Consider the following 25,470-nt stretch of genomic DNA (forward strand, 5'->3'; position numbering starts at 1 on the left):
TTCAAAAACAGAAGAGCGTCTACTCTTTTTACCATTTTACTACCAGGTAACTTTGATAACAGAATTTCGCCTGACTACCACTTGTAAATCTTAATTATCACTTATTTTATTTAAACAGATTGAGTCTTTGAAAAGTTAATATCAGGAATATCTAATCCAGGAATACAGGTAGAGTTTTCTTACTACGTTAGGTACGAAAATTTATCCTTCAGTTAGCTTCCAGTCTGTTTCGACTACCTTAAATGTAAGGTCTCCGACTTGCTGAGCCGTAAAATCTCCAATAGCAACGTATTCTCCACTTGCGGCCTCTTCATCTTCTTCTTCTTCTTCTTCTTCTTCTTCATCTTCTTCAGCAGAACTGTCATCGTCCTCTCCTTCAGTAAGCGCCCCAGTTCTGCAAAAAATAATTCTTTGACAAGGGTCACCTGAAATAACGTATAAGAACAGATCCAGATCGAGTACGAGTATAACTTCTACATATAGAACTGGCCTATATTTGGAAGTGGCAAATAAAGGGAATAAAGGGAAAGTGCAACTAAGTTTCTACCATCTAGCAAAGAATATGTGACCGAGGAACTGAGAGTGATGAGGAGTTAATATATCTGAGGAACGTATGTGACCTGGTGAAGCATGTGCTGGACTGGAGGCCAAGAGACTTGCACTGAAATCTTGGATTCATCCATTCAGCAGACGCTGCTTGAGCATTATTGTACAGTGATTAGAGCACGGGCTCTGAGTTTAAGTTCTGGTTCTATCTCCTTCTCACTGAGTGACCTTGGATAGGTTTCTTTTAATCTCCCCATTTCTCATTGGTAAAGTGGAGATAATAATAGAACCTGCCTCATAGGGTCATCATGAAGATGAGAGGAGTTACAAACTTGCAAAGTGTTTACAACGGTGTCTGCAGGCTTTCAATAAAAGTCGGTGATGATGATGATATATGTCAGGTTCCATGTCAGACACAGTAGATACAGAGAAAAATGAGACACAATTCCCTGTCCTCAAGGAGGACAATGAAACAATCTATCAGACGGATAAGTACTATGTAGTTCAACAGATACTGCAGTAGAGGTAAACACGGGATACTAAGGAAGCACACGAGAGACACCTAACCTCGACTGCATGGGTGGAGATCAGAAAGCCTTAGAATTAGGTCTTGAGGGATGAGTTGGAATTAATCAGGTAAAAGGGGAGTAGAAAGGTAAGGAAGGGAGTGGAGAAAGGAGGCTCAAGCTCAGGGAACCTCAAGTAGCTCACGAGGGTAGGACGAGGCTTGGGAGAAATAAGCAAGAGATAAGACTGAAAAGAGGTGAGCAGAACGCAGCCCATGTGAGCTTTACCTCTAAAGGTGGTCCCTAAAAATGAAGGAAGGGAAAGGCACAATCTGATCTGCACTTCAGGAAGTTGATCAGGCTATCACATGGGCAAGAGATTGGAAGAAGGGCTAAAGGCAAAGATGGCTGTTAACAGTGAGACATGAAACAGTTTAAACTAAGAATTAGGGATGAAGAGAAAGGTGTTTGGGAAAGATACTGAGGAGGGAAGAGAGAGGAGCTAAAATACTAGCTTGGATAAGTCGTTAAGTCTCCCTGAGCTTTATTTATTCATTCAACATTCAGCATTTACTGGGCACCTACTGTGTGACAGACACTATGTGCTAGGGGTGTAACAATGAACAAAATAGAGGTCTTTGCTCTCCTAACGCTTACATTAGAGAAGCTTATCTTATCTTAAAATGGGATAACAGAGGCTTCCCTGGTGGCACAGTGGTTAAGAATCTTCCTGCCAATGCAGGGGACACGGGTTCGAGTCCAGGTCCGGGAAGATCCCACATGCCGTGGAGCAACTAAGCCTGTGCTCTAGAGCCTGTGAGCCACAACTACTGAAGCCCGTGCACCTACAGCCGGTGCTCCACAACAAGAGAAGCCACCGCAACGAGAAACCCACGCACCACAACGAAGAGTAACCCCCACTTGCCACAACTAGAGAAAGCCCACACGCAGCAACGAAGACCCAATGCAGCCAAAATTAAATAAATGAAATAAATTTTTAAAAATAAAAAATAAAATGGGATAACAATACTTTGATGCAAATGGACACTGCTAACCATTAAAACTAGCCAAATAGACCCAAATGGCTCTTATTATGCTAATACAGTAAATTTCAATTAGTGATTTTTCAATGTCAAATTAACCTTGCATTCTAGAATAAATCCCACTTCGTCATGATGTACTGTCATTTCTATATGCCCTGGATTCTATTTGCTGACACTTCATATTGAGTTTGTGCATTCACTCATGAAGGCCTTGTATTTTTCTTATAATACTCTTATCAGGTTTTGATATTGAAGTTATCTAGCACTCATAAAATGATTTGGGAAATATTTCTTTTTCAATTCTCTAGAAAGATTTTATAATACTGGTATTATTTCTTACTTAAATGCAGAAATTTATCAGTGAAGCAACCTGAGAGTTTATTCTGTGGAAAGGTTTTAATTATATATTCAACTTCTTTAGTAGATATTTTGGTAGTATTATTAAGATTTTCTATTCATCTTGTGTAAATTGAGTACATTTTATTTTTCAAGCAACTTATTTTATCTAAATTTTCAAATTTATTGGCATAAAGATGTTCATAGTATCTTCATGGTACCTTTTTAATTTCTGTAGACTCTGTAGTGATTAGTTTTCTTCCCTGTTTTATTGTTGTTGTTTTCCTTCTCTTTCTCTTTTCTTAATCAGTCTTGCTTGGAATTTACCCATTTAATTAACTTTTCCAAAGAACCAACTTTGGGTTTATTGATTTTATCTACTGTATGTCTGTTTATTATTCACTGTCTTCTGCTCTTTATTATTTCCTTACTTCTATTTTTCTTGGGTTTAATTTGTTATTCTTCTTCTGGCTTCTTAGGTTGGAAACTTCAGTAATTAATTTTCAACTTTTCCAAACTATGCATTTGAAGTCATAAATTTCCCTCTAAACACTGCTTTAGTTGCAGCCCACAGTTGTATTTTATTATCATTCAAAATATTTCAAGATTTCCATTGTAATATTTTCTTTGACCTTTAGGTTACATAGAAGTATGTGACTTAATTTGCAACCATTTGGAGACTTTCATTTTTCTGTCATTTGAGTTTTTTTAAAAATTGATATATAATTGACATATACCATTGTATTAGTTTTAGATTGTCACTGAGTTTTAATGTAATTCCAAGTCATCAGACTATACACTACATGATTTCAATCCTTTGACATTTGTTGACAATTGCTTTATGGTCCATTATGATTCATTTTGGTTAATGTTATACACGCACTTGGAAGAGAGGTGTATTATCTAGTTGGATACAGCATTCTACAAATATATTTTTAATTAGGTAACAGTGGTTAAGGTTTGTGGATTATATAGCTCTCCTTCAGTGCTAACAATTTTTACTTTATACGTTGTAAAGCTATGTTATTAGGTGTCTACACATTAGGGACAATTTTTTCTATTGAATTGATGCTTTTACTATTATAAGATGTATTTATCTATTAAATTACTTTTGACCTTAAAGTCTTCTCTGACTGATACTACTATAGCTGTATCACCTTTGTTTTCGTCAGGGTTAACATGGAATACCTTTTTCTAATCGTTTACTTGCAAACTACCTATGCTGTTTTAAATGGCCATAAAGCACAAGAAGGTTGTGATGTGCCCTAATGGAGAAAATAAGTGTGTTAGATTTCTTCAGGCATGAATTATAGGGCTGTTAGCTGTGAGTTCAATGTTAATGAATCATAACATACATTAAATAAGGTATCTTTAAACAGAAACACACTTAAAACAAGGACATGTTTTACTCAGGTTTCAAAAAAAACTGTGACCAGAGCCTCACAGGAACCTAGCTGTGTATTTTCCCTGTAAGCCATGGTTTAGTATTCAGTATTTGCAGCAACTTTATGGAACATAACCACAGCAAATAATGAGAATTGACTATATATTATAAATTCTTAAATATATATTTTGCTTTACACAATCAAGTGTTCTCTAAAGACATTTAGAAAAGAAGAAATAGGCTTTTCTATTTACCCACATACTGGTGCTCTTCATTCCTTCTTGCAAATACAGGTTTCCTGTGGGATCATTTCCTTCTTGCCTAAAGGACTTCCTTTAGCAAATTTCTCAGCATTTGTTTGACAAATTTTCTCAGCTTTTGTTTGTCTGAAAATGTCTTTATTCTACTTTAATTTCTGAAAGACACTTGTGCTGTACACAGAATTCTGGGTTGATAGATTTTTTTTCTTTCAACCCTTTTATGATGTCACTGCATTATCTTCTGACCTGTATTTTTTCTAACAAGATGTCAACATTAACTTGAATTGTTTGCCAGTACATATGTTTCTTTATTTCCCTGACTGCTTTTAAGATTTTCTATTATTTTTAGTTTTCAGCAGTTTAACTCTGATGCATCTATGTGTAGTTTTTCTTATATTTATTATTTGGGGTTGCCTGAGGTTCTTGGACCAGTGAATTGATAACTTTTTTAGATCTCAATTTAAAAACGTATTGAAATATTTCTTGTGCTCCATTCTCTCTCTCCTCTCCTTCTGGGACTTCAATTTACACATATGCTATAACTTATGACCATGTCCCAGATCTTTCTTACATTTTGTTCTGTTCTTTTCGTTCTTTTTTTCTTTTTGTGCATGAGTTTGAAAGTTTTTCATTGCTCAGTCTTTGGGTTCACTGATCTTTTCCTCTATTGTATCCAGTCTTGTGTTAAACCATCCAATTTTTTTTCTTTTCATATATTGTTTTTTAGTTTCAGAATTTCCATTTTTGTTGGTATTAGTTTCCATTTCTCTGCTTAAGATTCCTCTCTAATCAAGCAATCTGCCCATCTCTCTAACATATTGAAAATAGTTGTTTTATAGCTCTGGTTTGCTAATTCTCACATCTGGGTCATCTAGACTTCCAATGATTATTTTTTCTCTTTATTATAAGACATTTTCACCTTTTTGAAGCTATATATTGAACCAGATTTAGAAAGTCCTCAGCCGTTATTCCATCAGATATTATATTTTGCAGTTGTAGAATGTTCATTTGGTTATTTTCTACATTTGAGTTCTCTTAAAATATGCCATGTTTTTTCCATTCCATCCATCTTTTCTTCTATTTTCTTCATCATATTAATCATATTATTCAGAAATCCTTGTCAGCTTACTCTACTATCTGGCTCAGATTTGGCTCTGCTTTTATTGACTTTCACTGCTTAATTATTATTTATTTCCCCCTTATTTTTTGCATTTCTAGTCATTTTTTAAAAATTACTAGACATTGTGGATAATACATTTAGAGACTTTGGATTATGTGGTCATCCTTTAAAGAGTGTTGAATTTTGTTCTGTTATACAGTTAAATGATCTTGTTCCTGTTAAGGTCTGGTTTTAGGCTTTGTTGGAAAAGATTTACTTCAGTTTTTTTTTTTTTTTTTTGCAGTACGTGGGCCCTCTCACTGCTGTGGCCTCTCCCGCTGCGGAGCACAGGCTCCGGACATGCAGGCTCAGCAGCCATGGCTCACGGGCCCAGCCACTCCACGGCATGTGGGATCTTCCCAGACCGGGGCATGAACCCATGTCCCCTGCATCGGCAGGCGGATTCTCAACCACTGCGCCACCAGGGAAGCCCTACTTCAGTTTTGTCTGTATTCCAAGATCACAGTTCTTAATATTAGGGTGTTTTCCTTACTCCTAGGGCATAGGCCTTACGTGATCTCCAACTAAATGCCTGAAGCATTCACCAAGGTATCTTTACTCCAGCTAGGTACAAACTCAAATATTTTTCCAGGATTCTGTGGCCTCCAAAATCTTTTAAGCTTTCAGTCTCTCAGCAGGCGCTTTCTGCCAGGCCTTCTGGAATCATGCTGTGTAGCCCAGGAGTCCATTTAGATTTCTGCAGTTGTCTCTCTGCAACTCTCTTCTATCTCTCCACTCTCTCCACAAGTACCAGCAGCCTTAGCAAGTCCAGAATTTTATTTCTGCCTCCTCAGCCCGGTGAGACTGCAGCTCCCTGTTTGGGATTCCTGCACCACCGCCCATAAACTAACTCCAGGAAGAGGGTCTGGGTAAATGCAGGACTCAGCTCGTGTCTCCCTGTATTAACGGTATCAACCCTGCTTGGTTGATGTTCAATGAGTTCAAACAGCCATTTTGTATATTTTGTCCAGATTTTACAGTGTTTATGGTAGGAAGGGTAAGTCCAATACCAGCCACTTTTGTCATTCTCAGTACTGGAAACCAATGGAAATTCTAGAATCCTTGCATCTATATTCTTCAGCATTTTTTCCCAGGATACAGTGTAAAAGTATGGGAACAGCATTTGAAGAGTCTAAATAGTTGACTTTTTCCTTTTTTCTTCCTATGAATTGGGTTTGTTTATACTATCAAGTTTTCTTTCCATTTTACAAAGGCTATTATTAACATCCACTCCAGCAGGAAAAGAATGCATGTTTCTGCTTCCAATTTTTAAAGAATATTTATAAAAGGAGTAAATAAATATGCAAATAGACAATCTAAATAATTTTCTTTTTACACATCAACACTGACATTAAAGGCATGATCCTTATTTTCTTTTTTTAAAAAATTTTTAATAAATTTATTTATTTTTGGCTATGTTGGGTCTTTGTTGCTGCGCGTAGGCTTTCTCTAGTTGTGGCAAGCGGGGGCTACTCTTCATTGCGGTGCATGGGCTTCTCACTGTGGTGGCTTCTCTTGTTGCAGAGCACGGGCTCTAGGCATGCGGGCTTCAGTAGTTGTGGCACGTGGGCTCAGCAGTTGTGGCTCATGGGCTCTAGAGCACAGGTTCAGTAGTTGTGGCACACGGGCTTAGTTGCTCTGCGGCATGTGGGACTTTCCCAGACCAGGGCTCGAACCCGTGTCCCCTGCATTGGCAGGCGGATTCTTTTTTTTTTTTTTTTTGCAGTACGTGGGCCTCTCACTGTTGTGGCCTCTCCCGTTGCGGAGCACAGGCTCCGGACACGCAGGCTCAGCGGCCATGGCTCACGGGCCTAGCTGTTCCGCGGCATGTGGGATCTTCCCGGACCGGGGCAAGAACCCGTGTCCCCTGCATCGGCAGGCGGACTCTCAACCGCTGCGCCACCAGGGAAGCCCTGCAGGCGGATTCTTAACCACTGCACCACCAGGGAAGCCCGATCCTTATTTTCTAACATCTGTTTATTTAGCTCTTCCGATCTCTGTTTTGTTTCCCCAACTAGCTTATAACTTACCTGAGAGCAGAGATTATGGCTTCTACTTCTTTACATCTCTCATGGGATCTCACACTTTCTATTATACACAATAAATAAATGTTGAGTAATTGTACTGTTACTGCCATTTGTTTTTATCTATATATGACTTTATTCTGAGTCAAACATTAAAACTGTTGGTGACATAATATCTGAAAGAAAGAAAGGAAGGAAGGGAGCATTACTCAGTGACATTTTCTCTACTTATGGACACAGCAAGTTCCTGCAGTTGGTGGGTAAGCTTATCCAAAAGATTGTGTTCCTCCTCTTTCTTCTGATTGTAACTCCCAACAGGGGCAGGTTCATCAGCCTATGAGAGAATATAAGTCTATTTCACTAAAAAAATAAAAATAAAAATTTCAGTTTCCGATTACATTTATGTTAAAAGTAAAAAACTCCAATAAGTGCTATAAGACAAAGCAAATATTGATACGAGACTATGCCTACTTTAGAGAAATAACTTTAAAAGAAATGTAGATTATTATGTTGGAATGCAAACCAAATGACAAAATAAATGTATACCTCCTATTTTTTTGTTTTGTTTTCTTGCTAGGTATTGCAGTCCCTCTATAGTCAGTAAGGGACAGGTTCCAGACAGAGGACTGAGTCGAAAACACAAGTGCCAAGTCCAAGTTCTGCCACTTACCGGCAGTGAGACACTGGGAAAGCTGCTTCACCTTTGGAAGCCTCAGTTTCCTCATTTGTGAAACAGGAATAGTTAGGTTTTCAAATTTAGGGTCAGTCTGCCTGCAGAATTACAGTTTTGTGTCACTGGAGAAATGCAGAAGAGACACTCAGTGACCCCTTGTCTCAGACGCAGTAAAGGAGGTCCACATGCAGGCAGGCAGATGACTTTCAAATGCCTTCCACCCTAAATGCTCTGTGAATCTCTGGCCCGGACACCTAGCTGAAGCTCAGGCTCATATTAAAAGAGGAAATCCTGATGGGAACTGCCCAGAGTAAACTCTAGTTTGCCCTGTTTCTGCAGAGTCACCAATATCAGGGCTGCCATGTGATAGAAGAAGTTTCTCTACCACTTACCCTCAGGGCCAGATTATGTACTCTCCCCACAATGTAATTAAAATGAAAACAATTCTAAACTGTAAAACATAAAACTTACGCAATGCAAAAATAAAAATAGCTCCTTCCAGGTTTTTCCGAGTCCTCGATGCTGGGTGAGTTCATTAAAGCTGAACTTTTACCAGGATTTGGAGCCCTGCCTTTTCTGCTCCCAAGCACATTCAGTAAGCCCATCGGGCAGGTCAGCACTGACCGCAGTTACACTTCATAACTTATGTGAACCCAGGAACCTCCCCCTCTAATGAACTTCCACTTAACAAAATATTTGGGTAAAAACGGAATTTTTTTTAACATGATTAACCATAATACTTACTTTGCTTAATTTTTGAAGAGTATTTTTATTTTCATCTATTGCCTGTTTTAATTGGATACATCTAAATTTTAAAAAAGAAAGAAACAAAATATTGATTTTTTAATTGTCAGAACGAAAAGCTATTTTATAAAATCATACATAAGTCTTTAAGCAGGTAAAGCAATTTCTTTTTTTTTTTTTTAAGCAAGCATCTGCCATTTTTTTGTTTTTTTAATTAATTAATTTATTTATTTATCTTTGGCTGTGTGGGGTCTTCATTTCTATGCGAGGGCTTTCTCTAGTTGTGGCGAGCGGGGGCCACTCTTCATCATGGTGCACAGGCCTCTCACTGTCACGGCCTCTCTTGTTGCGGAGCACAGGCTCCAGACGCGCAGGCTCAGTACTTGTGGCTCACGGGCCTAGTTGCTCTGCGGCATGTGGAATCTTCCCAGACCAGGGCTCGAACCCGTATCCCCTGCATTGGCAGGCAGATTCTCAACCACTGCGCCACCAGGGAAGCCCAGGTAAGGCAATTTCTATTGCATGAATGATGTTTAAAAATTCATATGTAAATGCCTTTCCATCCATTAGCTTGGGTGATGCTCATAGTCAAGATCTCAGGTATGAGGTATGATAACCAGAACGCAGAAAACTTCAGTGACTCTGGGCTTCAGTTTCCTATCTCTAAAATAAGGAAAGCACTGGACTTTAAAAATGCTTCTCCAGCTCTAAAATTCCATAAACCTAGGATGCAACCAAGACGACAAAACTAATAATGATAATAACAGCTAAAATTTACTTTTTGCATCACAAATACTGCTAAGCAGTTTACAAGCATCACCTCATTTGAGTCTCATAACAATCCTCACTCCAGTTGAAGAAAGTGAGGTTCTGAAAAGTGACCAGAGCTAGTCAGAGGGAGAGTAACCATGTGAAGGCAGAGTTTAGGATTCTACAGCTGGCCTCTCCCCCCAACAGCACACTCCCCTTGTGAACATGGCCCATCCATATGGGTACAGTGTTTTAGATATTTCATGGACAGCTCACATAATTTGGCTTAAGTCTTAGACACCCAAATTAGAAGTATGAAAACGACCGAGTTTGGGGTTAGTGGAGGCAAACTATTATATACAGAATGGATAAACAACAAGGTCCTACAGCATAGCACAGGGAACTATATTCAGTATCCTGAGATAAACCATAAAGGAAAAGAATATAAAGAAGAATGTATATATAGGTATAACTGAATCACTTTGCTGTACAGCAGAAATTAACACAACACTGTAACTCAACTGTACTTCAATTTAAAAAAAGAGAAAAAAATGACTGAAAATGGGCTACAGCTAGTTATGAGTTTTCAAAAATCAAATGTTTTCTCTACCAATAACCTGAAAAAGTCATTATTTTTTATGCTGAGTTATTTTTTTTTTCTTCCAGAGACTCATAAAATGAAATAAGCAGTGAAAAGGGGGACAAAAATCCTTTGTGAAAGAGGCAGAAAAGACAAGTAGAAACATCAACCCGCAGCTGACCCTGCTAGTTATCTACCCCAAAGCCCTTCTGCCACCCTCCTCCATGCTGGCATGCTTGGCCTCCCACTGACACGCAAGTGATCAGCCTCCACTGCAGGTAGGGTGCGTGTATGGCCCAGCACTGGCCAATGATACATAAAAGAAATATGTTGGGCAGTTCCTCCCATTTTATTCTCCCTGATGGAGCAGGTAAAGAACCATCATCCTTTCTGCTTTTAGGTAATGATGACTGGGGACTTTGTAATGGTATGCAGGGCTGTCACTGACAAGCTGAAGATGACTGAGCAAAATGACAGGAAGGGCTGGTCCTTTAGACCTATAAACACAACAGTAGAAGAACCCATGGCAACTCTCTAGAATAATCAGCTTAGTCCCTCATTCTTAAAAAAAAAGATAATCCAAGGACCATTGGGCATAATGAAGAAAACTAGCAACATGGAAGATAAATTAAGTCTAACCAAAAGTAAAACTATCTGAGCCCAGAGGAACCAAAGACAAGTCAGAGAACAGAAAAGAACTTTAAAAAAAACAACAACTCCCAATCATGGAAGTATTAATGCAATAACCTAAAAACAGGAACACAATGCCAGAAAACAGAAAAATTAAAGAACAAGGAAAAACACTTGTAAATTAACAATACAGCTGCTGAAATAAAACATCCACGGAAAAGTTAAAAGAAAAAGTTGGCTGCTCTCGCCTTCTGAGATGGCCCACATTCTGTGGAGTGTGTTTCTCTCTAAATAAATCCACTTCTTACCTATCACTTTGTCTCTCACTGAATTCTTTCTGCGATGAGACATCAAGAACCTGAGCTTCATTAAGTTCTGAGACCAGGTGTGTGATCTCAGTTAAAAGACCGTGGGTTCAAGTCCCAATCTGGGTTTTGGCTGGGTCTGAGACCCGGCCCATGGGTTCAAATCCCAATCTGAGTTGCACGGTTTCAGAAGGCTTGAGGAAAAGGAACACTGAGAAAGGCTTGTGCAAGGTCAGGATTGGCTAAGATAAGACTGAATTTAGGGAGTTCTCTGGCGGTCCAGTGGTTAGGACTCTACACTTCTACTGCAGGAGGCACGGGTTCTACCCCTGGTCAGGGAATTAAGATCCCGCAAGCCAAAAAAAAAAAAAAAAAGTGTCAAGAGAACCTCTCAGGCATAAACAAAAAAACAAAGAAACAAAAACTAGTGGGGAGAGACCTAGAGGAAAATTCCAGGAGGTTCAATACCTGACTCAAAGGTGTTTCAGGAAGAAACAAACAGAAGTAAAAAAATTATCTTTTAGTAAAAGAAACTCTCCCAGAGCTCATGAGAGACAAGAGTTTTCAAACTGAAAAGACCCCTTGAGTGTTGAGAAGAATTAAAACAACACCTAAATACACCATGACAAAATTTCAAAAGGAGAAAAGCCTCAAACAGAGATCAATTACAAAAGAATGACCATGAAACTTGTCAGCATCACTGGGTGTAAAGGAACCAGACAATGTCTTCAAAGGTTTAAGTAGAAAATTTTTTTACTCCATATCTACCCAATTATTAATCAAACATAAGGGCTGAATGTTTTTTCCAGACATGCAAATATCAATGTGTATTTTAAAATGACTGTGAGGGGATTTTTTATACACAGAGAAGACTATTACTTGGGTATAAAAATAATTATTAGCTTATTAAAATAAAATTTAAAAATCTAGTTTTCCCTGGGACTTCAATTCAGCATATAACTTATTCTATTTTAAAATCTAGTAAAGCAAGTACAATTACCTTCCCTTTTTCTTTCATTATTGTTTGATTAATTCAACTTGAGCTAAATTCCTCAAATAATCAATCCTACTAATGAAGGTAGTTAATTAAATTCCCACATCTTAAAATTCATTTAAATTTTATTTTGCTTTTAAGCACTCTGCCTGACTTAAGTAAATTTTTTTCAAATGTTCTAATGAATCATTTAAACTAGCAGCACAAATCTCACATCCATTTGAATGTTATAAATTCTTTAAATACCCAAAGCATGCAGATTATTTTAATGATGTCCTAAACTTAATACAAAAGTAATAATAGTCTAATTTGATTTAGTTCATCATGTCTATGTAATTTTAAACTCTCCCAAGGATTAAAAAGAAAATTCAAAACAAAACAAAAAACAATCATCCATCATGAGAACAGTTTTCCCATCTCAAGAGAGCTAAGGTCACCATCCCAAGCAAGGCAGAATTGCTAATAGACAAGAGACTTCTGACAGGTCACAGCATCTGGGGCTACATAGGCCAAGGACTTACCACAATTTGGCCTACGCCACTGATGTTCACTCTGAGCTGCTTTTATAGTTGCTGTCACAACATCAAGTCCATAACCTTCAGGCTTAGGTTGTTTGCTCTTAGACCCAAATTATACCATGACATAATTCTTGCATTTGATTCAAATGGACCAAAGGCTGCAACTCCACTGAGACTGTAGTGAAGTTCCTTCTCTTGCTTAACTAAATTCTGCATTTCTTGGACAAGTTTCTAGAAACATACAGCCCACCAAAACGGAATCAAAAAGAGCTAGATAATTTGAACAGACCAATCACTAGAAGTAAAATAGAATCTATAATTTTAGAAACTCCCTGCAAACAAAAGTCCAGGACCAAATGGCTTCACTGCGGAGTTCTACCAAGCATACAAAAAGAACTATACTGATCCTTCTCAAACTCTTCCAAAAGACTGAAGAGGAGGGAACACTCCCAAAGTCATTCTATGAAACCACCATCACCCTGATACCAAAATGAGACAAAGATAACAACAAAAAAGAAAATTACTGGCCAATATCTTTGATGAATATAGATACAGAAATTCTTAACAAAATATTAGCAAACCGAATCCAACAACACATAAAGAAGATCATACACCATGATCAAGTCGTCAGGGTCACACAGATGGTTCAACATATGCAAATCAATGTGATACACCACCACAACAAAAGAAAAGACAAAAACCACATGATCATCTCAATCGATGCCGAAAAAGCATTTGATAAAATTCAACATTCATTCATGATAAAAACTCTTACCAAGGAACTTCCCTGGTGGTGCAGTGGTTAAGAATCTACCTGCCAATGCAGGGGACATGGGCTCGATCCCTGGTCTAGGAAGATCCCACATGCTGCGGAGCAACTAAGCCCGTGCACCACAACTACTGAGCCTGAGCTCTAGAACCTATGAGCCACAACTACTGAGCCCATGAGCTGCAACGAGTGAGCCCACATGCCACAACTACTGAGCCTGTGTGCTGCAACTACTGAAGTCTGCGCGCCTAGAGCCCGTGCTCCACAACAGGAGAAGCCACCAAAATGAGAAGCCCATGCACTGCAACAAAGAGTAGCCCCCCCACTCACCGCAACTAGAGAACGCCCGCACGCAGTAACGAAGACCCAACGCAGCCAAAAGTAAATAATAAATAAATAAAATTTAAAACAAACCAACAAAAAAACCTCTTACCAAAATGGGTAACATATGTTGAGGAAACATATATTGAGAAAACATATCTCAACATAATAAAAGCTACTTATGACAAACCCACAGCCAACATAATACTCAATGGTGAAAAGCTGACAGCCTTCCCACTAAAATCTGGAACAAGACAAGGATGCCCACTCTCACCACTTCTATTCAACTAGTATTAGAAGTCCTAGCCACAACAATCAGACAAGAAAAAGAAATAAAACGTATCCAGACTGAAAGAGGTAAAATTGTCATTATATGCAGATGACATGATATTATATATAGAAAACCTTTAAAGACTCCACACAAAAACTACTAGAACTGATAAAGAAATTCAGCAAGGTAGCAGGATACGAGATTAATATACAGAAATCAGTTGCATTTCTTTACACTAATGATGAAATATCAGAAATGGAAAATGATTAAAAAATACATATATATCAGAAAGGAAAGTAAAAAAAATAAATCCCTTTTAAAATCACATCAAAATGGACTCCCCTGGTAGTGCAGTGGTTAAGAATCCACCTGCCAATGCAGGGCACACGGGTTTGAGCCCTGGTCCTGGAAGATCCCACATGCCACAGAGCAACTAAACCCACGCGCCACAACTACTGAGCCTGCGCTCTAGAGCCTGTGAGCCACAACTACTGAGCCCACATGCCACAACTACTGAAGCCCACGCGCCTAGAGCCCGAGCTCTGCGGCAAGAGAAGCCACCAGGACAAGAAGCCTGTGCGTTGCAAAAAAGAGTAGCCCCCGCTCGCCACAACTAGAGAAAGCCCACGCGCACCAACGAAGACCCAAAAAGGAAGATCCAATGCAGCCAAAAATAAATAAATAAATTTATTTTTTAAAAAAATCACATCAAAAAAATAATAAAATACTTAGGAATAAACCTGAGTAAGGAGGTGAAAGACTTATACTGAGAACTGTAAAACACTGATAAAGGAAACTGAAGATGATTCAAAGAAATAGAAAGAATTAATATTATTAATTGGACTGGAAGAATTAATATTGGATTAGATTGGAAGAATTAATATTATTAAAATGACCATACTACCCAAAGCAATCTACAGATTTAATGCAATTCCTATCAAATTACCCATGACGTTTTTCACAGAACTATAACAAGTAATCCTAAAATGTATATGGAACCATAAAAGACCCAGAATTGCCAAAGCAATCCTGAGGAAAAAGAACAAAGCAGGAGGCTTAACCCTCCCAGGCTTCAGACAATACTACAAAGCTACAGTAATCAAAACAGCATGGTACTGGCACAAAAACAGACATATGGGTCAATGGAACAGAATAGAGAGCCCAGAAATAAACCCACACACCTACGGTCAATTAATCTTCAATGAAGGAGGCAAGAATATACAATGGAGAAAAGACAGTCTCTTCAGCAAGTGGTATTGGGAAAGCTGGACAGCTGCGTGTAAATCAATGAAGTTAGAACATACACTCACAATGTACACAAAAATAAACTCAAAATGGCTTAAAGACTTAAATATAAGACATAGAACCACAAAACTCCTGGAAGAGAACATGGGCAAAACATTCTCTGACATAAATTGTAGCAATGTTTTCTTACGTCAGTCTCCCAAGGCAATAGAAATAAAAGCAAAAATAAACAAATGGGACCTAATCAAACTTACAAGCTTTTCCACAGAAAAGGAAACCATAAACAAAACAAAATGACAGCCTATGGACTGGGAGAAAATATTTGCAAATGATGCAACCAACAAGGGCTTAATTTCCAAAATATACATACAGCTCATACAACTCAGTAACAGAAACACAAACAACCCAATCAAAAAATGGGCAGAAGACCTAAATAGACATTTTTCCAAAGATATACAGATGGCCAACAGGCACATGAAAAGATGTTCAAAATCACTAATTATTAGAGAAATGAAAATCAAAACTACAATGAGGTACCACCTCACACTGGTCAGAATGGCCATTATTAAAAAGTCTACAAAAAAACAAATGCTGGAGAGGGTATGGAGAAAAGGGAACCCTCCTACACTGTTGGTGGGAATGTAAATTGGTGCAGCCACTATGGAAAACAGTATGGAGGTTCCTCAAAAAACTAAAAATAAAGCTGCCCTATGATCCAGCAATCCCACTTCTGGGCATATATCCAGACAAAACTCTAATTTGAAAAGATATGTGCATCCCTCTGTTCACAGCAGCACTATTTACAACGGCCAAGGCATGGAAGCAAACTAAATGTCCATCAACAGATGAATGGATACAGAAGATGTTTTTTATATATATATATATATATATACACACACACACACACACACACACACACACACACAGTGGAACACTACTCAGCCACAAAAAAGAATGAAATACTGCCATTTGCAGCAACATGGATGAACCTAGAGATTATCATATTAAGTAAGTCAGAAAGAGAAAGAAAAATACCATATGATAACACTTATATGTGGAATCTAAAATATGACACAAATGAACTTATCAATGAAACAGAAACTGACTCACAGCCATAGAGAACAGACTTTTGGTTGCCAAGGGAGGGGTGGGGGTGTGGGGGAGGGATGGATTGGGAGTTTAGGACTAGCAGATGCAAACTATTCTATATCGGATGGATAAACAACAAGGTCCTACTGCATAGCACAGGGAACTATATTCAATATCCTGTGATAAACCATAATGGAAAGAATATGAAAAAGAACATATATATATATATATATATATATATATATGCACACATACACATATATACGTATAACTGAACCACTTTGCTGTACACCAGAAACTAACACAACATTGTAAGTCAACTATACTTGAATTTAATTAATTAATTAAATATATCTATAAATTCTGCATTTATCTTAAAACATTTTTATTGCCTTCCCACTTTAATGTCTTATAGCTAAGTAGTGTTAGACATATTAACTAACCACTGTGAACCTTAATTTTCTCATCTATATTAATGAGTACCTCAAAATGTTATTGTAAAAATTAATTAAGAAGTTTTTAGAGCATGGACCACACTGCTTGGTACATACAGAGTACAAAATAGATGTAAGCTGCCCCTTTTTAACGTTTGTAATTCTCTATTTAATCTTATCATTCCAACATTTAGACTAGGTAGACATAGATAATTGTAAGAAATATTGTAAAATACATTTTGGAAAATTTCATTCATTGTTACCTCAATATTATTTCCCATTATTATTTTGTCTTTTTAGAAATGTTATTAATTAAAAAAAGAAATAATTCCTCAATTTCTATGCTGTAAATGCTGCTCACTGAAATATAAGTACAGTCCCTACAAAGCTAACATAATTTCATATGCTTTACCTTTGGTAAATATCTCGTCTTTTACTGGCTTCTAGAGCTCCTTTCAATCGACTCTCAGAAAGCAAATCATCAACCTACAATAAATGGAGACTGTTTAAAATATCATCTTGTTAAATACCATATAACCTTAGGAAATAAAATTTTAATTCTTTTTTCCCAATATTTTATAATGAATACTTTTAAATATACAATAAAGTTGAAAGAACTTTATAGTGAACGTCCAAATACCCACCACCTAGATTCTACCATTAACATTTTACTATACTTTTATGACACATCTATTCATCAATTCATCTTATGTTTTATGTATTTCAAAGTAAACTACAATCATCAATATATTTCCCCTTAATAGACCATGGGTATCACTAACTAGAGTTCAATATTTGGTGTAAAATTTACATACAAATGAAATGCACAAATCTTAAGTATACACTTGCTGAGTTTTGGCAAATGCATACACCCTTGTAATCCAAACCCCTATCAACGTACAGAAAATTACCATTACTCCAGAAAGTATGTACTCATTTGTGTAATCATTTCACAAGAATGTTTTTGAGATACTTCCATATTGTTGTGTGTATCATTAGTTTATTCCTTCTTATTGCCGAGTAGTATTCATTATGTGAATAAACCACAAATTTTTTAATCCTCATTCTTATATCTTATATTGTGATTTAGTAATTTCCAAACACTATGTGTAACTTTGCCAACATACCCACAAAAGAGGCACATACATCTTTTGCATTCTATAGATACTGTGGAGAAGATAAAGTGGATGAAAAAAGAGAAATAAAAATTCTCTACTCTTGCCATTTTGCCTCTGTTATTTACAAAATTCACACACATGCTAACAGAGTCGGTCGTCACAGGCATGACCCAGATGGGCTCTCGATCACTTGTCCCATGGATACCAAGTTGGAACTCTGTTCCATTTTTTGCTTCAGGTGTCTTCTGTGGGGCCAGGGAAAAATGAGCTCACACTACCTACAGAGTCCTTCACAGACATACAGGGTATCAAAAGGCTCTGGAGCCAATTTGTCTCCGACTTGAATAATCCTGGCAATAGTTTACTTTGTTACATCTTTTTAATAATTATAATTTTTTTAGTTTACTTCTACAACATTTCCTGGTTCTCTCAATGTCCCACTAAATTTAAAATTAAATACAAAACCATATTAAGCATCTGGCCAAAGCTTAGCTTAAGTCAATGTCTCATCAAGTTTTATTTTTATTTCTACCAGAAGAGTATTCTATTTTGTTGTACCACTATAATTCCAATAGAGTCCATTAAGAAACATTTATCCATCCCATCTTTTGTACTTTTTAAGTGAAAGTCCAAAAGTGGATAAAATACGAGCATTCAGTACATCTCTTACCTGCTAAAGTTTATAAAATAATTCTATTTAGTGGAAACAATATTTGGTAATAGATCAAATGAAAAATAAAAAGTAAAATTAGCAAAGTAAAACAGGAATTTCAGAAAATAAATTAACAACACATTAATTACTACTTACTTTTTCTTACAAAATTTTTTTTTCTTGGCCATGACACGCGGCCTGTGGGATCCTAGTTCCCCGAACAGGGATTGAACCAGGGCCCTCAGCAGTGAAAGCATGGAGTCCCAACCACTGGACCACCAGGGAATTCCCTTTCTTAATTTTTTGTTTTTACGATTTTTTTTTTTAAACGTGGACCGTTTGTTACAATATTGCTTCTGTTTTATGTTCTGTTTTTTGGCCACAAGGCATGTGAGATCTTAGCTCCCCGACCAGGGGTTGAACCCACACCCCCTGCACTGGAAGGCGAAGTCTTAACCAATGGACCACCAGGGAAGTCTCCCCACCCCAACCCAAAATTATGAAAATATCAAAAAGTATGAAGCGAAACATAATAGTCATTAGCATTCTGCCACATAGAGCTACCATGCTGGCATGTTTCCTTCCATCTTTTTTTCTATGTATATTACATATAAAATTTTAAAATTGAAATACTGTATATTCAATTTTATATTTTTTCTAACGACATTTTATCACAAATATTTTCCCTAACATGTTAAAATCTCCTTAAAATTTTAATCTATTATATCCCAACATGTTATTTATCCATTCCCCTACTACTGATCGTTTAAGTTGCATCCAGCCTTTTGTATTATAAGTAATACTATGATGAATACCTCCATACCTCAACCTGTGTCTCAATTTTTTATTATTATGTATGGTAAATTCCTGGAAATGTAATTCCCAGCTTAGGAGCATGAATACTTGCTACATCTTATCAAACGGCTTTCCAGAAATGCTGTGCCTTATACCCTGCAGCAGTGTTAAGTGCCTGTTTCATCACAGCCTCCCCAATACCGGGTAATGTGATATTTTAAGTGTTTGTGATCTCTTACTTCCTTTGCAATTACTTGATTAACTTTTAAGTTAACTTTTCTCATATTTGTGTGTTACTAGTATTTCTCCTTTAGTTCAAGTCCTTTGTTCATTTGTCAGGTCTTATTTTTCTTATATATTAGGACTATTCCTTGACACCTATTTCTCTGGGATTCATGTGAAGCAAAAACACTCAATAGCTCCACTGGATGAAGGATAAAGGAAAGGAGGCATGGAGAGTGGAGGAGAGTGATGTTGGGCGCAGAGGTGGTTGGAATAATTATTGTTAAAAGTTTAGATTTGTAGGGCTTCCCTGGTGGCGCAGTGGTTGAGAGTCCGCCTGCCGATGCAGGGGATGGGCTCGTGCCCCGGTCCGGGAAGATCCCACATACCGCGGAGCGGCTGGGCCCGTGAGCCATGGCCGCTGAGCCTGCGCGTCCGGAGCCTGTGCTCCGCAACGGGAGAGGCCACAACAGTGACAGGCCCGCGTACCAAAAAAAAAAAAAAAAAGTTTAGATTTGGAGGTGAGATGGGTTAAGGGGAGCTGTTAGGTTGGAGATAGAGCCGTTAGGGTGAGATGCGGGGGAGAGCAGCACTTAGTCGATGGTCCCGATTTTCTAGCCTCCCCGGGGTTGGGTTGGGAGTGTGAAGGCTTAGAATCAGTTTGGTGCTGGGATCAGTTTGATGCTGGGGGTGAGGTAGGTTACAACTTGGAAACTGAAGTGGGTTGGGTAGGCTCCCAGGGTTAGGGTGCGCCCCAGAGCTCGCCCGCCACCAGAGCCCAGGTCCCCCAATGGACAGCCAGATGATACCTGCTGCTTCAGCTCCTGATTGCGACGCTGCAGTGACTGGAGGGGATCGCGCTGCCGCCTCGCCAGCATCTCCTTCGCCTCGGCGCGTAGCTCACGCCGGTCGTCAGGGAAACCAAGACGGCGGCACCGGAAGGTGACGCCATCACCGCGCGCCCGCCTCGCAGCCCGACTGCCTGCTGCGGGAGGAGTGTGGGGATGATTCTCCCTCGAGGATGCCGCTCTGCCAGCCCGCAGGTCCTGAGCTCACTGACCAGCTACTCACCTTTTTCTCGCCAGTCCGAAAGGATTGGGGTGGAGATGAGGGGGAATGCCCCGCGGCGTCCGAAACTACAAGTCCCATAATACCCAGTACTACCACGACATTCCTCCTGGGGTACCGGGTGTTTTGGCAGTTGTTTTCTGACACCAGTTTTTCTAAACTAACCTTAAGATACAATTTAAGCATCTCAATATCTTAAATTAACTGCAAGCATAGCTTTCCTATATGGCCTTAATGGGATACGTGGTTCTGGCGCATACTCTCACTTCAAAAAGGCAGTGTTAAATTCTTTGCCACTTGGGATACTGCTGAAGTATCACTTCATTGTAGTTTTGCACATGGTCCATCCTGAGTTCTGGGAGGATGGTGACTCTGTTCTACAGCAATTTTGTGAGCACCTAATTATGAGCTCCATTTTACATCTCTCAGGGAGGTTATAATAACATTTCCCCAAGTGGAACTCAGTCCTATAAATCCAATTCCCAAACTCTTTCCACTACACCGAATAAGGATGACGACCTGAGTTCACTTTTCAAAAGATGAACCACACTGATGTGTTCTTCAGTACAACACACAAGGTAATTCCACAGGCCCAACTGCCATGTTATTTGCAATACTTTTTTCTTCAATAGAGAAGTGAAAAGCGCCCACCGCACTGAATTTTCAGGGTGAACACACCCCCATGTAAGTAACATAACCCAGATTCGGATACAGAATGTGACCAGCACTCTAGTGGTCTTCCCCTCCTTCTAGTCCCTGCCCACCTCCACCCCCTACACCAAATGTAAACACTATCCCAATCTCTAACTGTAAAAATCTGTCTTGCCTCTTTTTTGAACTGAATAATGGAATCACGCAGTGTACTGGCATCTTGTCAGGCTTCTTTCATTCAACCTGTTTGTGCAATGAATCTATATCATCGTGTGGGTTGTAGTTTGTTCATTCTCATTGCTCTCTGATGTTTCATTGTATGACATACTCTAATATACTCATCCAGTCTACTTTTTTGTATCTCATGTCTTTACTTTGAATTAATTTCTCCATCGTGACTCATGATACTTAAAAGTTCACTTAAACAGCCATAGTTTTTCCATTGAAAATCTAACAACAACTGAGGAAGTAGTAAGTACTATAAAGTATTTTTAGATGGATTAATAAATCGGTACTTCTAAGTGATCTTGTTAGAGGTAAGCAAAAAGAAAAAAACTACACTAAAGACAACCCATCATTTATGAAATCCTTATTTATTTTATATATGTCTATAAAAATTTTTTTAAAAATCTACCTACTTTATAGGGATTTCCTTTTTTTTTTTTTTTTTTTTTTTTGCGGTACACGGGCCTCTCACTGTTGTGGCCTCTCCCGTTGCGGAGCACAGGCTCCAGACGCGCAGGTTCAGCGGCCATGGCTCACAGGCCTAGCCACTCCGCGGCTGGACCGGGGCACGAACCGGTGTCCCCTGCATTGACAGGCGGACTCTCAACCACTGCGCCACCAGGGAAGCCCAGGATTTCCATATTTTAAATGGAAAAGTTACAGGGTCATGAAGATGGTAAAACTCTATATTGGTAAAAATAAACAAAATAAACCCCCTACACGTGTATATATGTATGAGGAAGGGTGCAAAAAAGGTTTATTACTCTTGTTCATCTCGGGTGGAAAGATGCTCTGATTTTATACATTTTTGTACACTATTCAGCGTGAGAAGCATTTATTCCTTATAATTCCTGCATCAGTATCATCCATATCACCTGGGTGACTGTTAGAAATGCATATTCTCAGGCCTCACCATAGACCCACAGGATCAGAATCTAAATTTTAACAATACCCCAGTGTTTCACATGCACCTTCAAGTTTGAGAAATACCGCTTAGGTATTCACCACGCCGTAAGGAGTGAGATGACTCAGCTAGCTGCCTTCTTTTTCATTAACTTACATTTCTTTTGACTTGTAATGCTCAGTATAGTCGCTTTAGCACTAGTCACTGCTTCTGTTGTCATCCCTTGATGCCATTACGAAAATCAGAGTAACCTACAAGACCGTTTTGAAGTGAGGTAGCCGAAACCAAAGCAAACCATGGCCATTGCTTCTCCCGAGAACAAGCTATTTCATAAAACTTGTTATGATTTTCTTCCATCAGTGTGTTACAATGTATATCAACTCTGTGTTACAATGTATATCAACTTTGTACCGCTGTCTCACAGGAGATACTGAAAAAGAATTTAACAGCTTCCAGACTAGTGGTTAACATGGAAAATGTAACATCTCCATGTAAGCCAACAGTTTCAGGGAAAAAACCAAACACATTTAAGTAGGGCAAGGGGTAGACAGCTAGAGGTGAAACAGTGAGAGGCAATGTCGGGGGGAATTGTCCACCACAGGGCTGGGAACACATGGGCACAGTGTGAAGAGGCAGTAGGCAGAAAACGAGGGGCAGACTGAGTGGTGTAGGGTGGCTGAAAACCGCGTAAGGATTAGACAGGTCTCGGGGGTGAACAGCACAGGCCCAGAGGGGCAGGATGACAGAACATTGGGGTGAGACAGGTGAGGGAGATGAGTGTGTCCGGGTGATGCACATAAGTAATGGGAAAGGAGTCACATTGGAAAGACCAGGTCCACCAGGAACGTGGCACAAGAACAGGCCCATACGGGCAGAACTGGTCATAACCTAGATGCTTAACCAGGAACATACCAACAGTCTGGAGGCACCGTGGATGTGCCATAAGAAACCTACCTTGTCTCAAAGAGCCTCAACTCTTTGACCCTCAGTGATGAATGGTGACTCAGATACTTCAGCCACCTGCAGCCCAGATGGAATGGCGCTCTAAGAACCAACATTTCGGTCCTTAAGTACTGCATTCACAGAATGCAAATGAAGTTGGAAGTAATAAAGCATAACGGCCCTCCTAAAATGGAAGAAAAAAAAAGCTCTCTGTGGAAACAACTTTCCCGAATTCTCTTACGTTAATACGGAGCTGATCCTAAATTTACTGAGAAACAAAGTTAATCTTTATAGGAATGAGCAAGGGCAGTGTTCTAGAAAACACCCCTGGAAAATCAAAAATAACCTGGGACTTGGTCACTCTTGATTTTCAGACACAGTTATCCCTTGGTATCATCGGAGGATATCATCCTGGAACCCCAGGAGCTGCCACGGATACCAAAATCCAAGGCTGCTCAAGCGCCACAGTTGGCCCTTCCTATCCATGTTTCCGCAGGCACAGACTCAACCAGCCATGGATAGTAAGTGGACAGTGGTCCACTTACATATAGATTTATTGAAAACAATCTACATGTAAGTGAACCTGTGCAATTCAAACCCATGTTCAAGGGTCAACTGTAGTTGGGATTTATCACTAAGGTCTATTCAATGAGGTTTCTCCTTCACATGTATACTCCATAATGATACAAATGAAACTTTTGTCAGTAAAAACTTATACTTCGTGCTTGGAGTATGTTGTCAGCCTCAGATGTGCAAAGGTCTTACATACATTACCCTTACCTCAGTTATTTTTACATAGCCGTTTGCTTTCCAGAATAGGTCCAGCAAAACTGCTAACCAAAGGGAATCATAGTGGTTCCTAGACCAACTTTGCTTTGCAGTTGTACCAAGGAACCAGCATAGATTCTTTAGAAAACAAGATAGCTGACCAAAGACAGTAATTATAAGTTTTGAGGATCAAATCTCTTAATTCAGTAAGCTGCATGGGAGGCAAGATACTCCTTTTCCTTTTAATAAAAGGTTCAAATATGTTTAATTTTTTTATTTTAAAAATAAAATTGATTCATAAAGTGCAAGGAGAAACTATTTCTGTCCAGTTCTCTATATCCATCTTCAACAAGCTGTTGGAAACAGAAAAGAGAAATAAAAATTAGGAATACATAATGGTTAACTTCAAATTATTCTATTGTTTAGTTAAACCATGAACAAGAAGATCTGGTGTTACAGATAAGAAAACTGCGATCCTGTAAATTTGCAGAGCTCTGATGAAAAAGCCAGGACTAGACTCAAGGTTCCTGACTTTCAAGCCATTGCCAGTCTGCCAAGGACCTAAGAATTTAGACTGGAGATGACAAAACATGAATGCAAAGATGTACTATGGTGCTACCAAGGATATTTTAAAAAATAAATTGATGTGGGGAGGGGGGAAGGGGGTGGTAGGAACACCTCCACGGTCCTTTTTTTCATTTTCTATTCTTTCCAGTATTTTCCATTTTGAAGCTTAATGTTGCCAAGGTGCAACGACTTTGCACGCGGTTAAGACAGTCCCGTTAAACACACGCAGTGAACTACGATACCAAAATGTGAGTTATTAGGGAAAACAGAACTTCCTCCTCTTTCTGGTGCCTGGGGGGACAAGTCACCTCCTGTGGGCTCTCCAAAGACCCTCCTGTCCCAAGATATCCGGCCGTCCCCGAAGTCTCCCCATAAGGCGTCGCTGTAAGTACTGCTCACCGACTCCGGCAAGAGCCCGGCACTGCGAGCGGAGAGAGTGTGGCGAGCATGGCTTCGGCTGGAGCCCCGCGCCGGAGAGGCGAGGTGGCCTCGACGTGGCCGCGCGGTGGCCGGCGGGGACCGACAGCGCGGGGATCTCAGGCCAGGTCCAGCTTCTTCTGCGTCGCCGCCAGCTTGTCTTGCAGCCTCTTCTTTCTCCAGTCCAGGTAGCGCCGCCGCAGCCGGTTTGCCTGCCAGCCCACGAGCACTCCGGAGGCGAAGGCCACCAGCACGGACAGCTGCAACGTCCTCTCGGACACGTCCGCCATCGCGGCTCCCAGGCTTGCAGCGCGGCCTACGGCGCGGCGGCCGGGTCAAAAGGCGCAGCGCGTTTCGGGGCGGGGCGCGGGCCGTGAGAGCCCGGCGCGCCTTGCCGCGCAGCTCTTGCAATTTAAAGATTCGTCGATCTCGCCTGCTGGTGAAGACTTGCCCCGCCCTTGGATAGCCCCACAGTTACCGCCTCTGAACCCCTACCATACTTATTATTTGGCATTCATCAGATGTTGCCTTGATTTATTATTATTAGCTAACTACAACCT

General features: G+C 39.5%; 2 protein-coding genes across 16 annotated transcripts in view; both read right to left on the reverse strand.

Moving 5' to 3' along the window:
- The window catches only part of LOC115843179 (nephrocystin-1), a 105,608-nt gene extending 80,577 nt beyond the window's left edge, over nucleotides 1-25,031 (reverse strand). For 4 of the 15 annotated variants that reach the window (XM_060309879.2, XM_060309881.2, XM_060309877.2 and 1 more), the window contains exons 1-7: nucleotides 23,939-24,078; nucleotides 23,171-23,342; nucleotides 20,178-20,353; nucleotides 16,994-17,067; nucleotides 8,676-8,736; nucleotides 7,468-7,592; nucleotides 238-409 (exon numbers count right to left, since the gene is read on the reverse strand). In XM_060309879.2, coding sequence (XP_060165862.1) covers nucleotides 238-409; nucleotides 7,468-7,592; nucleotides 8,676-8,736; nucleotides 16,994-17,067; nucleotides 20,178-20,246 — 501 coding nt within the window. In that variant the 5' untranslated portion in view covers nucleotides 20,247-20,353; nucleotides 23,171-23,342; nucleotides 23,939-24,078. Of the gene's footprint in view, nucleotides 1-237; nucleotides 426-7,264; nucleotides 7,611-8,675; nucleotides 8,737-14,994; nucleotides 15,087-16,993; nucleotides 19,756-20,177; nucleotides 20,354-23,170; nucleotides 23,343-23,938; nucleotides 24,079-24,892 lie in introns of those variants that run through there. The other 11 variants (XM_060309880.2, XM_060309886.1, XM_060309885.1 and 8 more) reach the window with 8 other exon arrangements.
- On the reverse strand, nucleotides 24,186-25,226 carry MTLN (mitoregulin). The gene is made up of 2 exons (XM_030838693.2): nucleotides 24,893-25,226; nucleotides 24,186-24,279 (listed from the first exon to the last, which is right to left on the reverse strand). Exon 1 carries the CDS (start codon nucleotides 25,198-25,200, stop codon nucleotides 25,030-25,032), a length of 171 nt encoding a protein of 56 aa, XP_030694553.2. The 5' UTR covers nucleotides 25,201-25,226; the 3' UTR covers nucleotides 24,186-24,279; nucleotides 24,893-25,029.
- Nucleotides 25,227-25,470: the final 244 nt, after the last annotated feature.

The sequence above is a fragment of the Globicephala melas genome, chromosome 12, assembly GCF_963455315.2.
Source record: "Globicephala melas chromosome 12, mGloMel1.2, whole genome shotgun sequence".
NCBI classification, from domain to species: Eukaryota; Metazoa; Chordata; class Mammalia; order Artiodactyla; family Delphinidae; genus Globicephala; species Globicephala melas.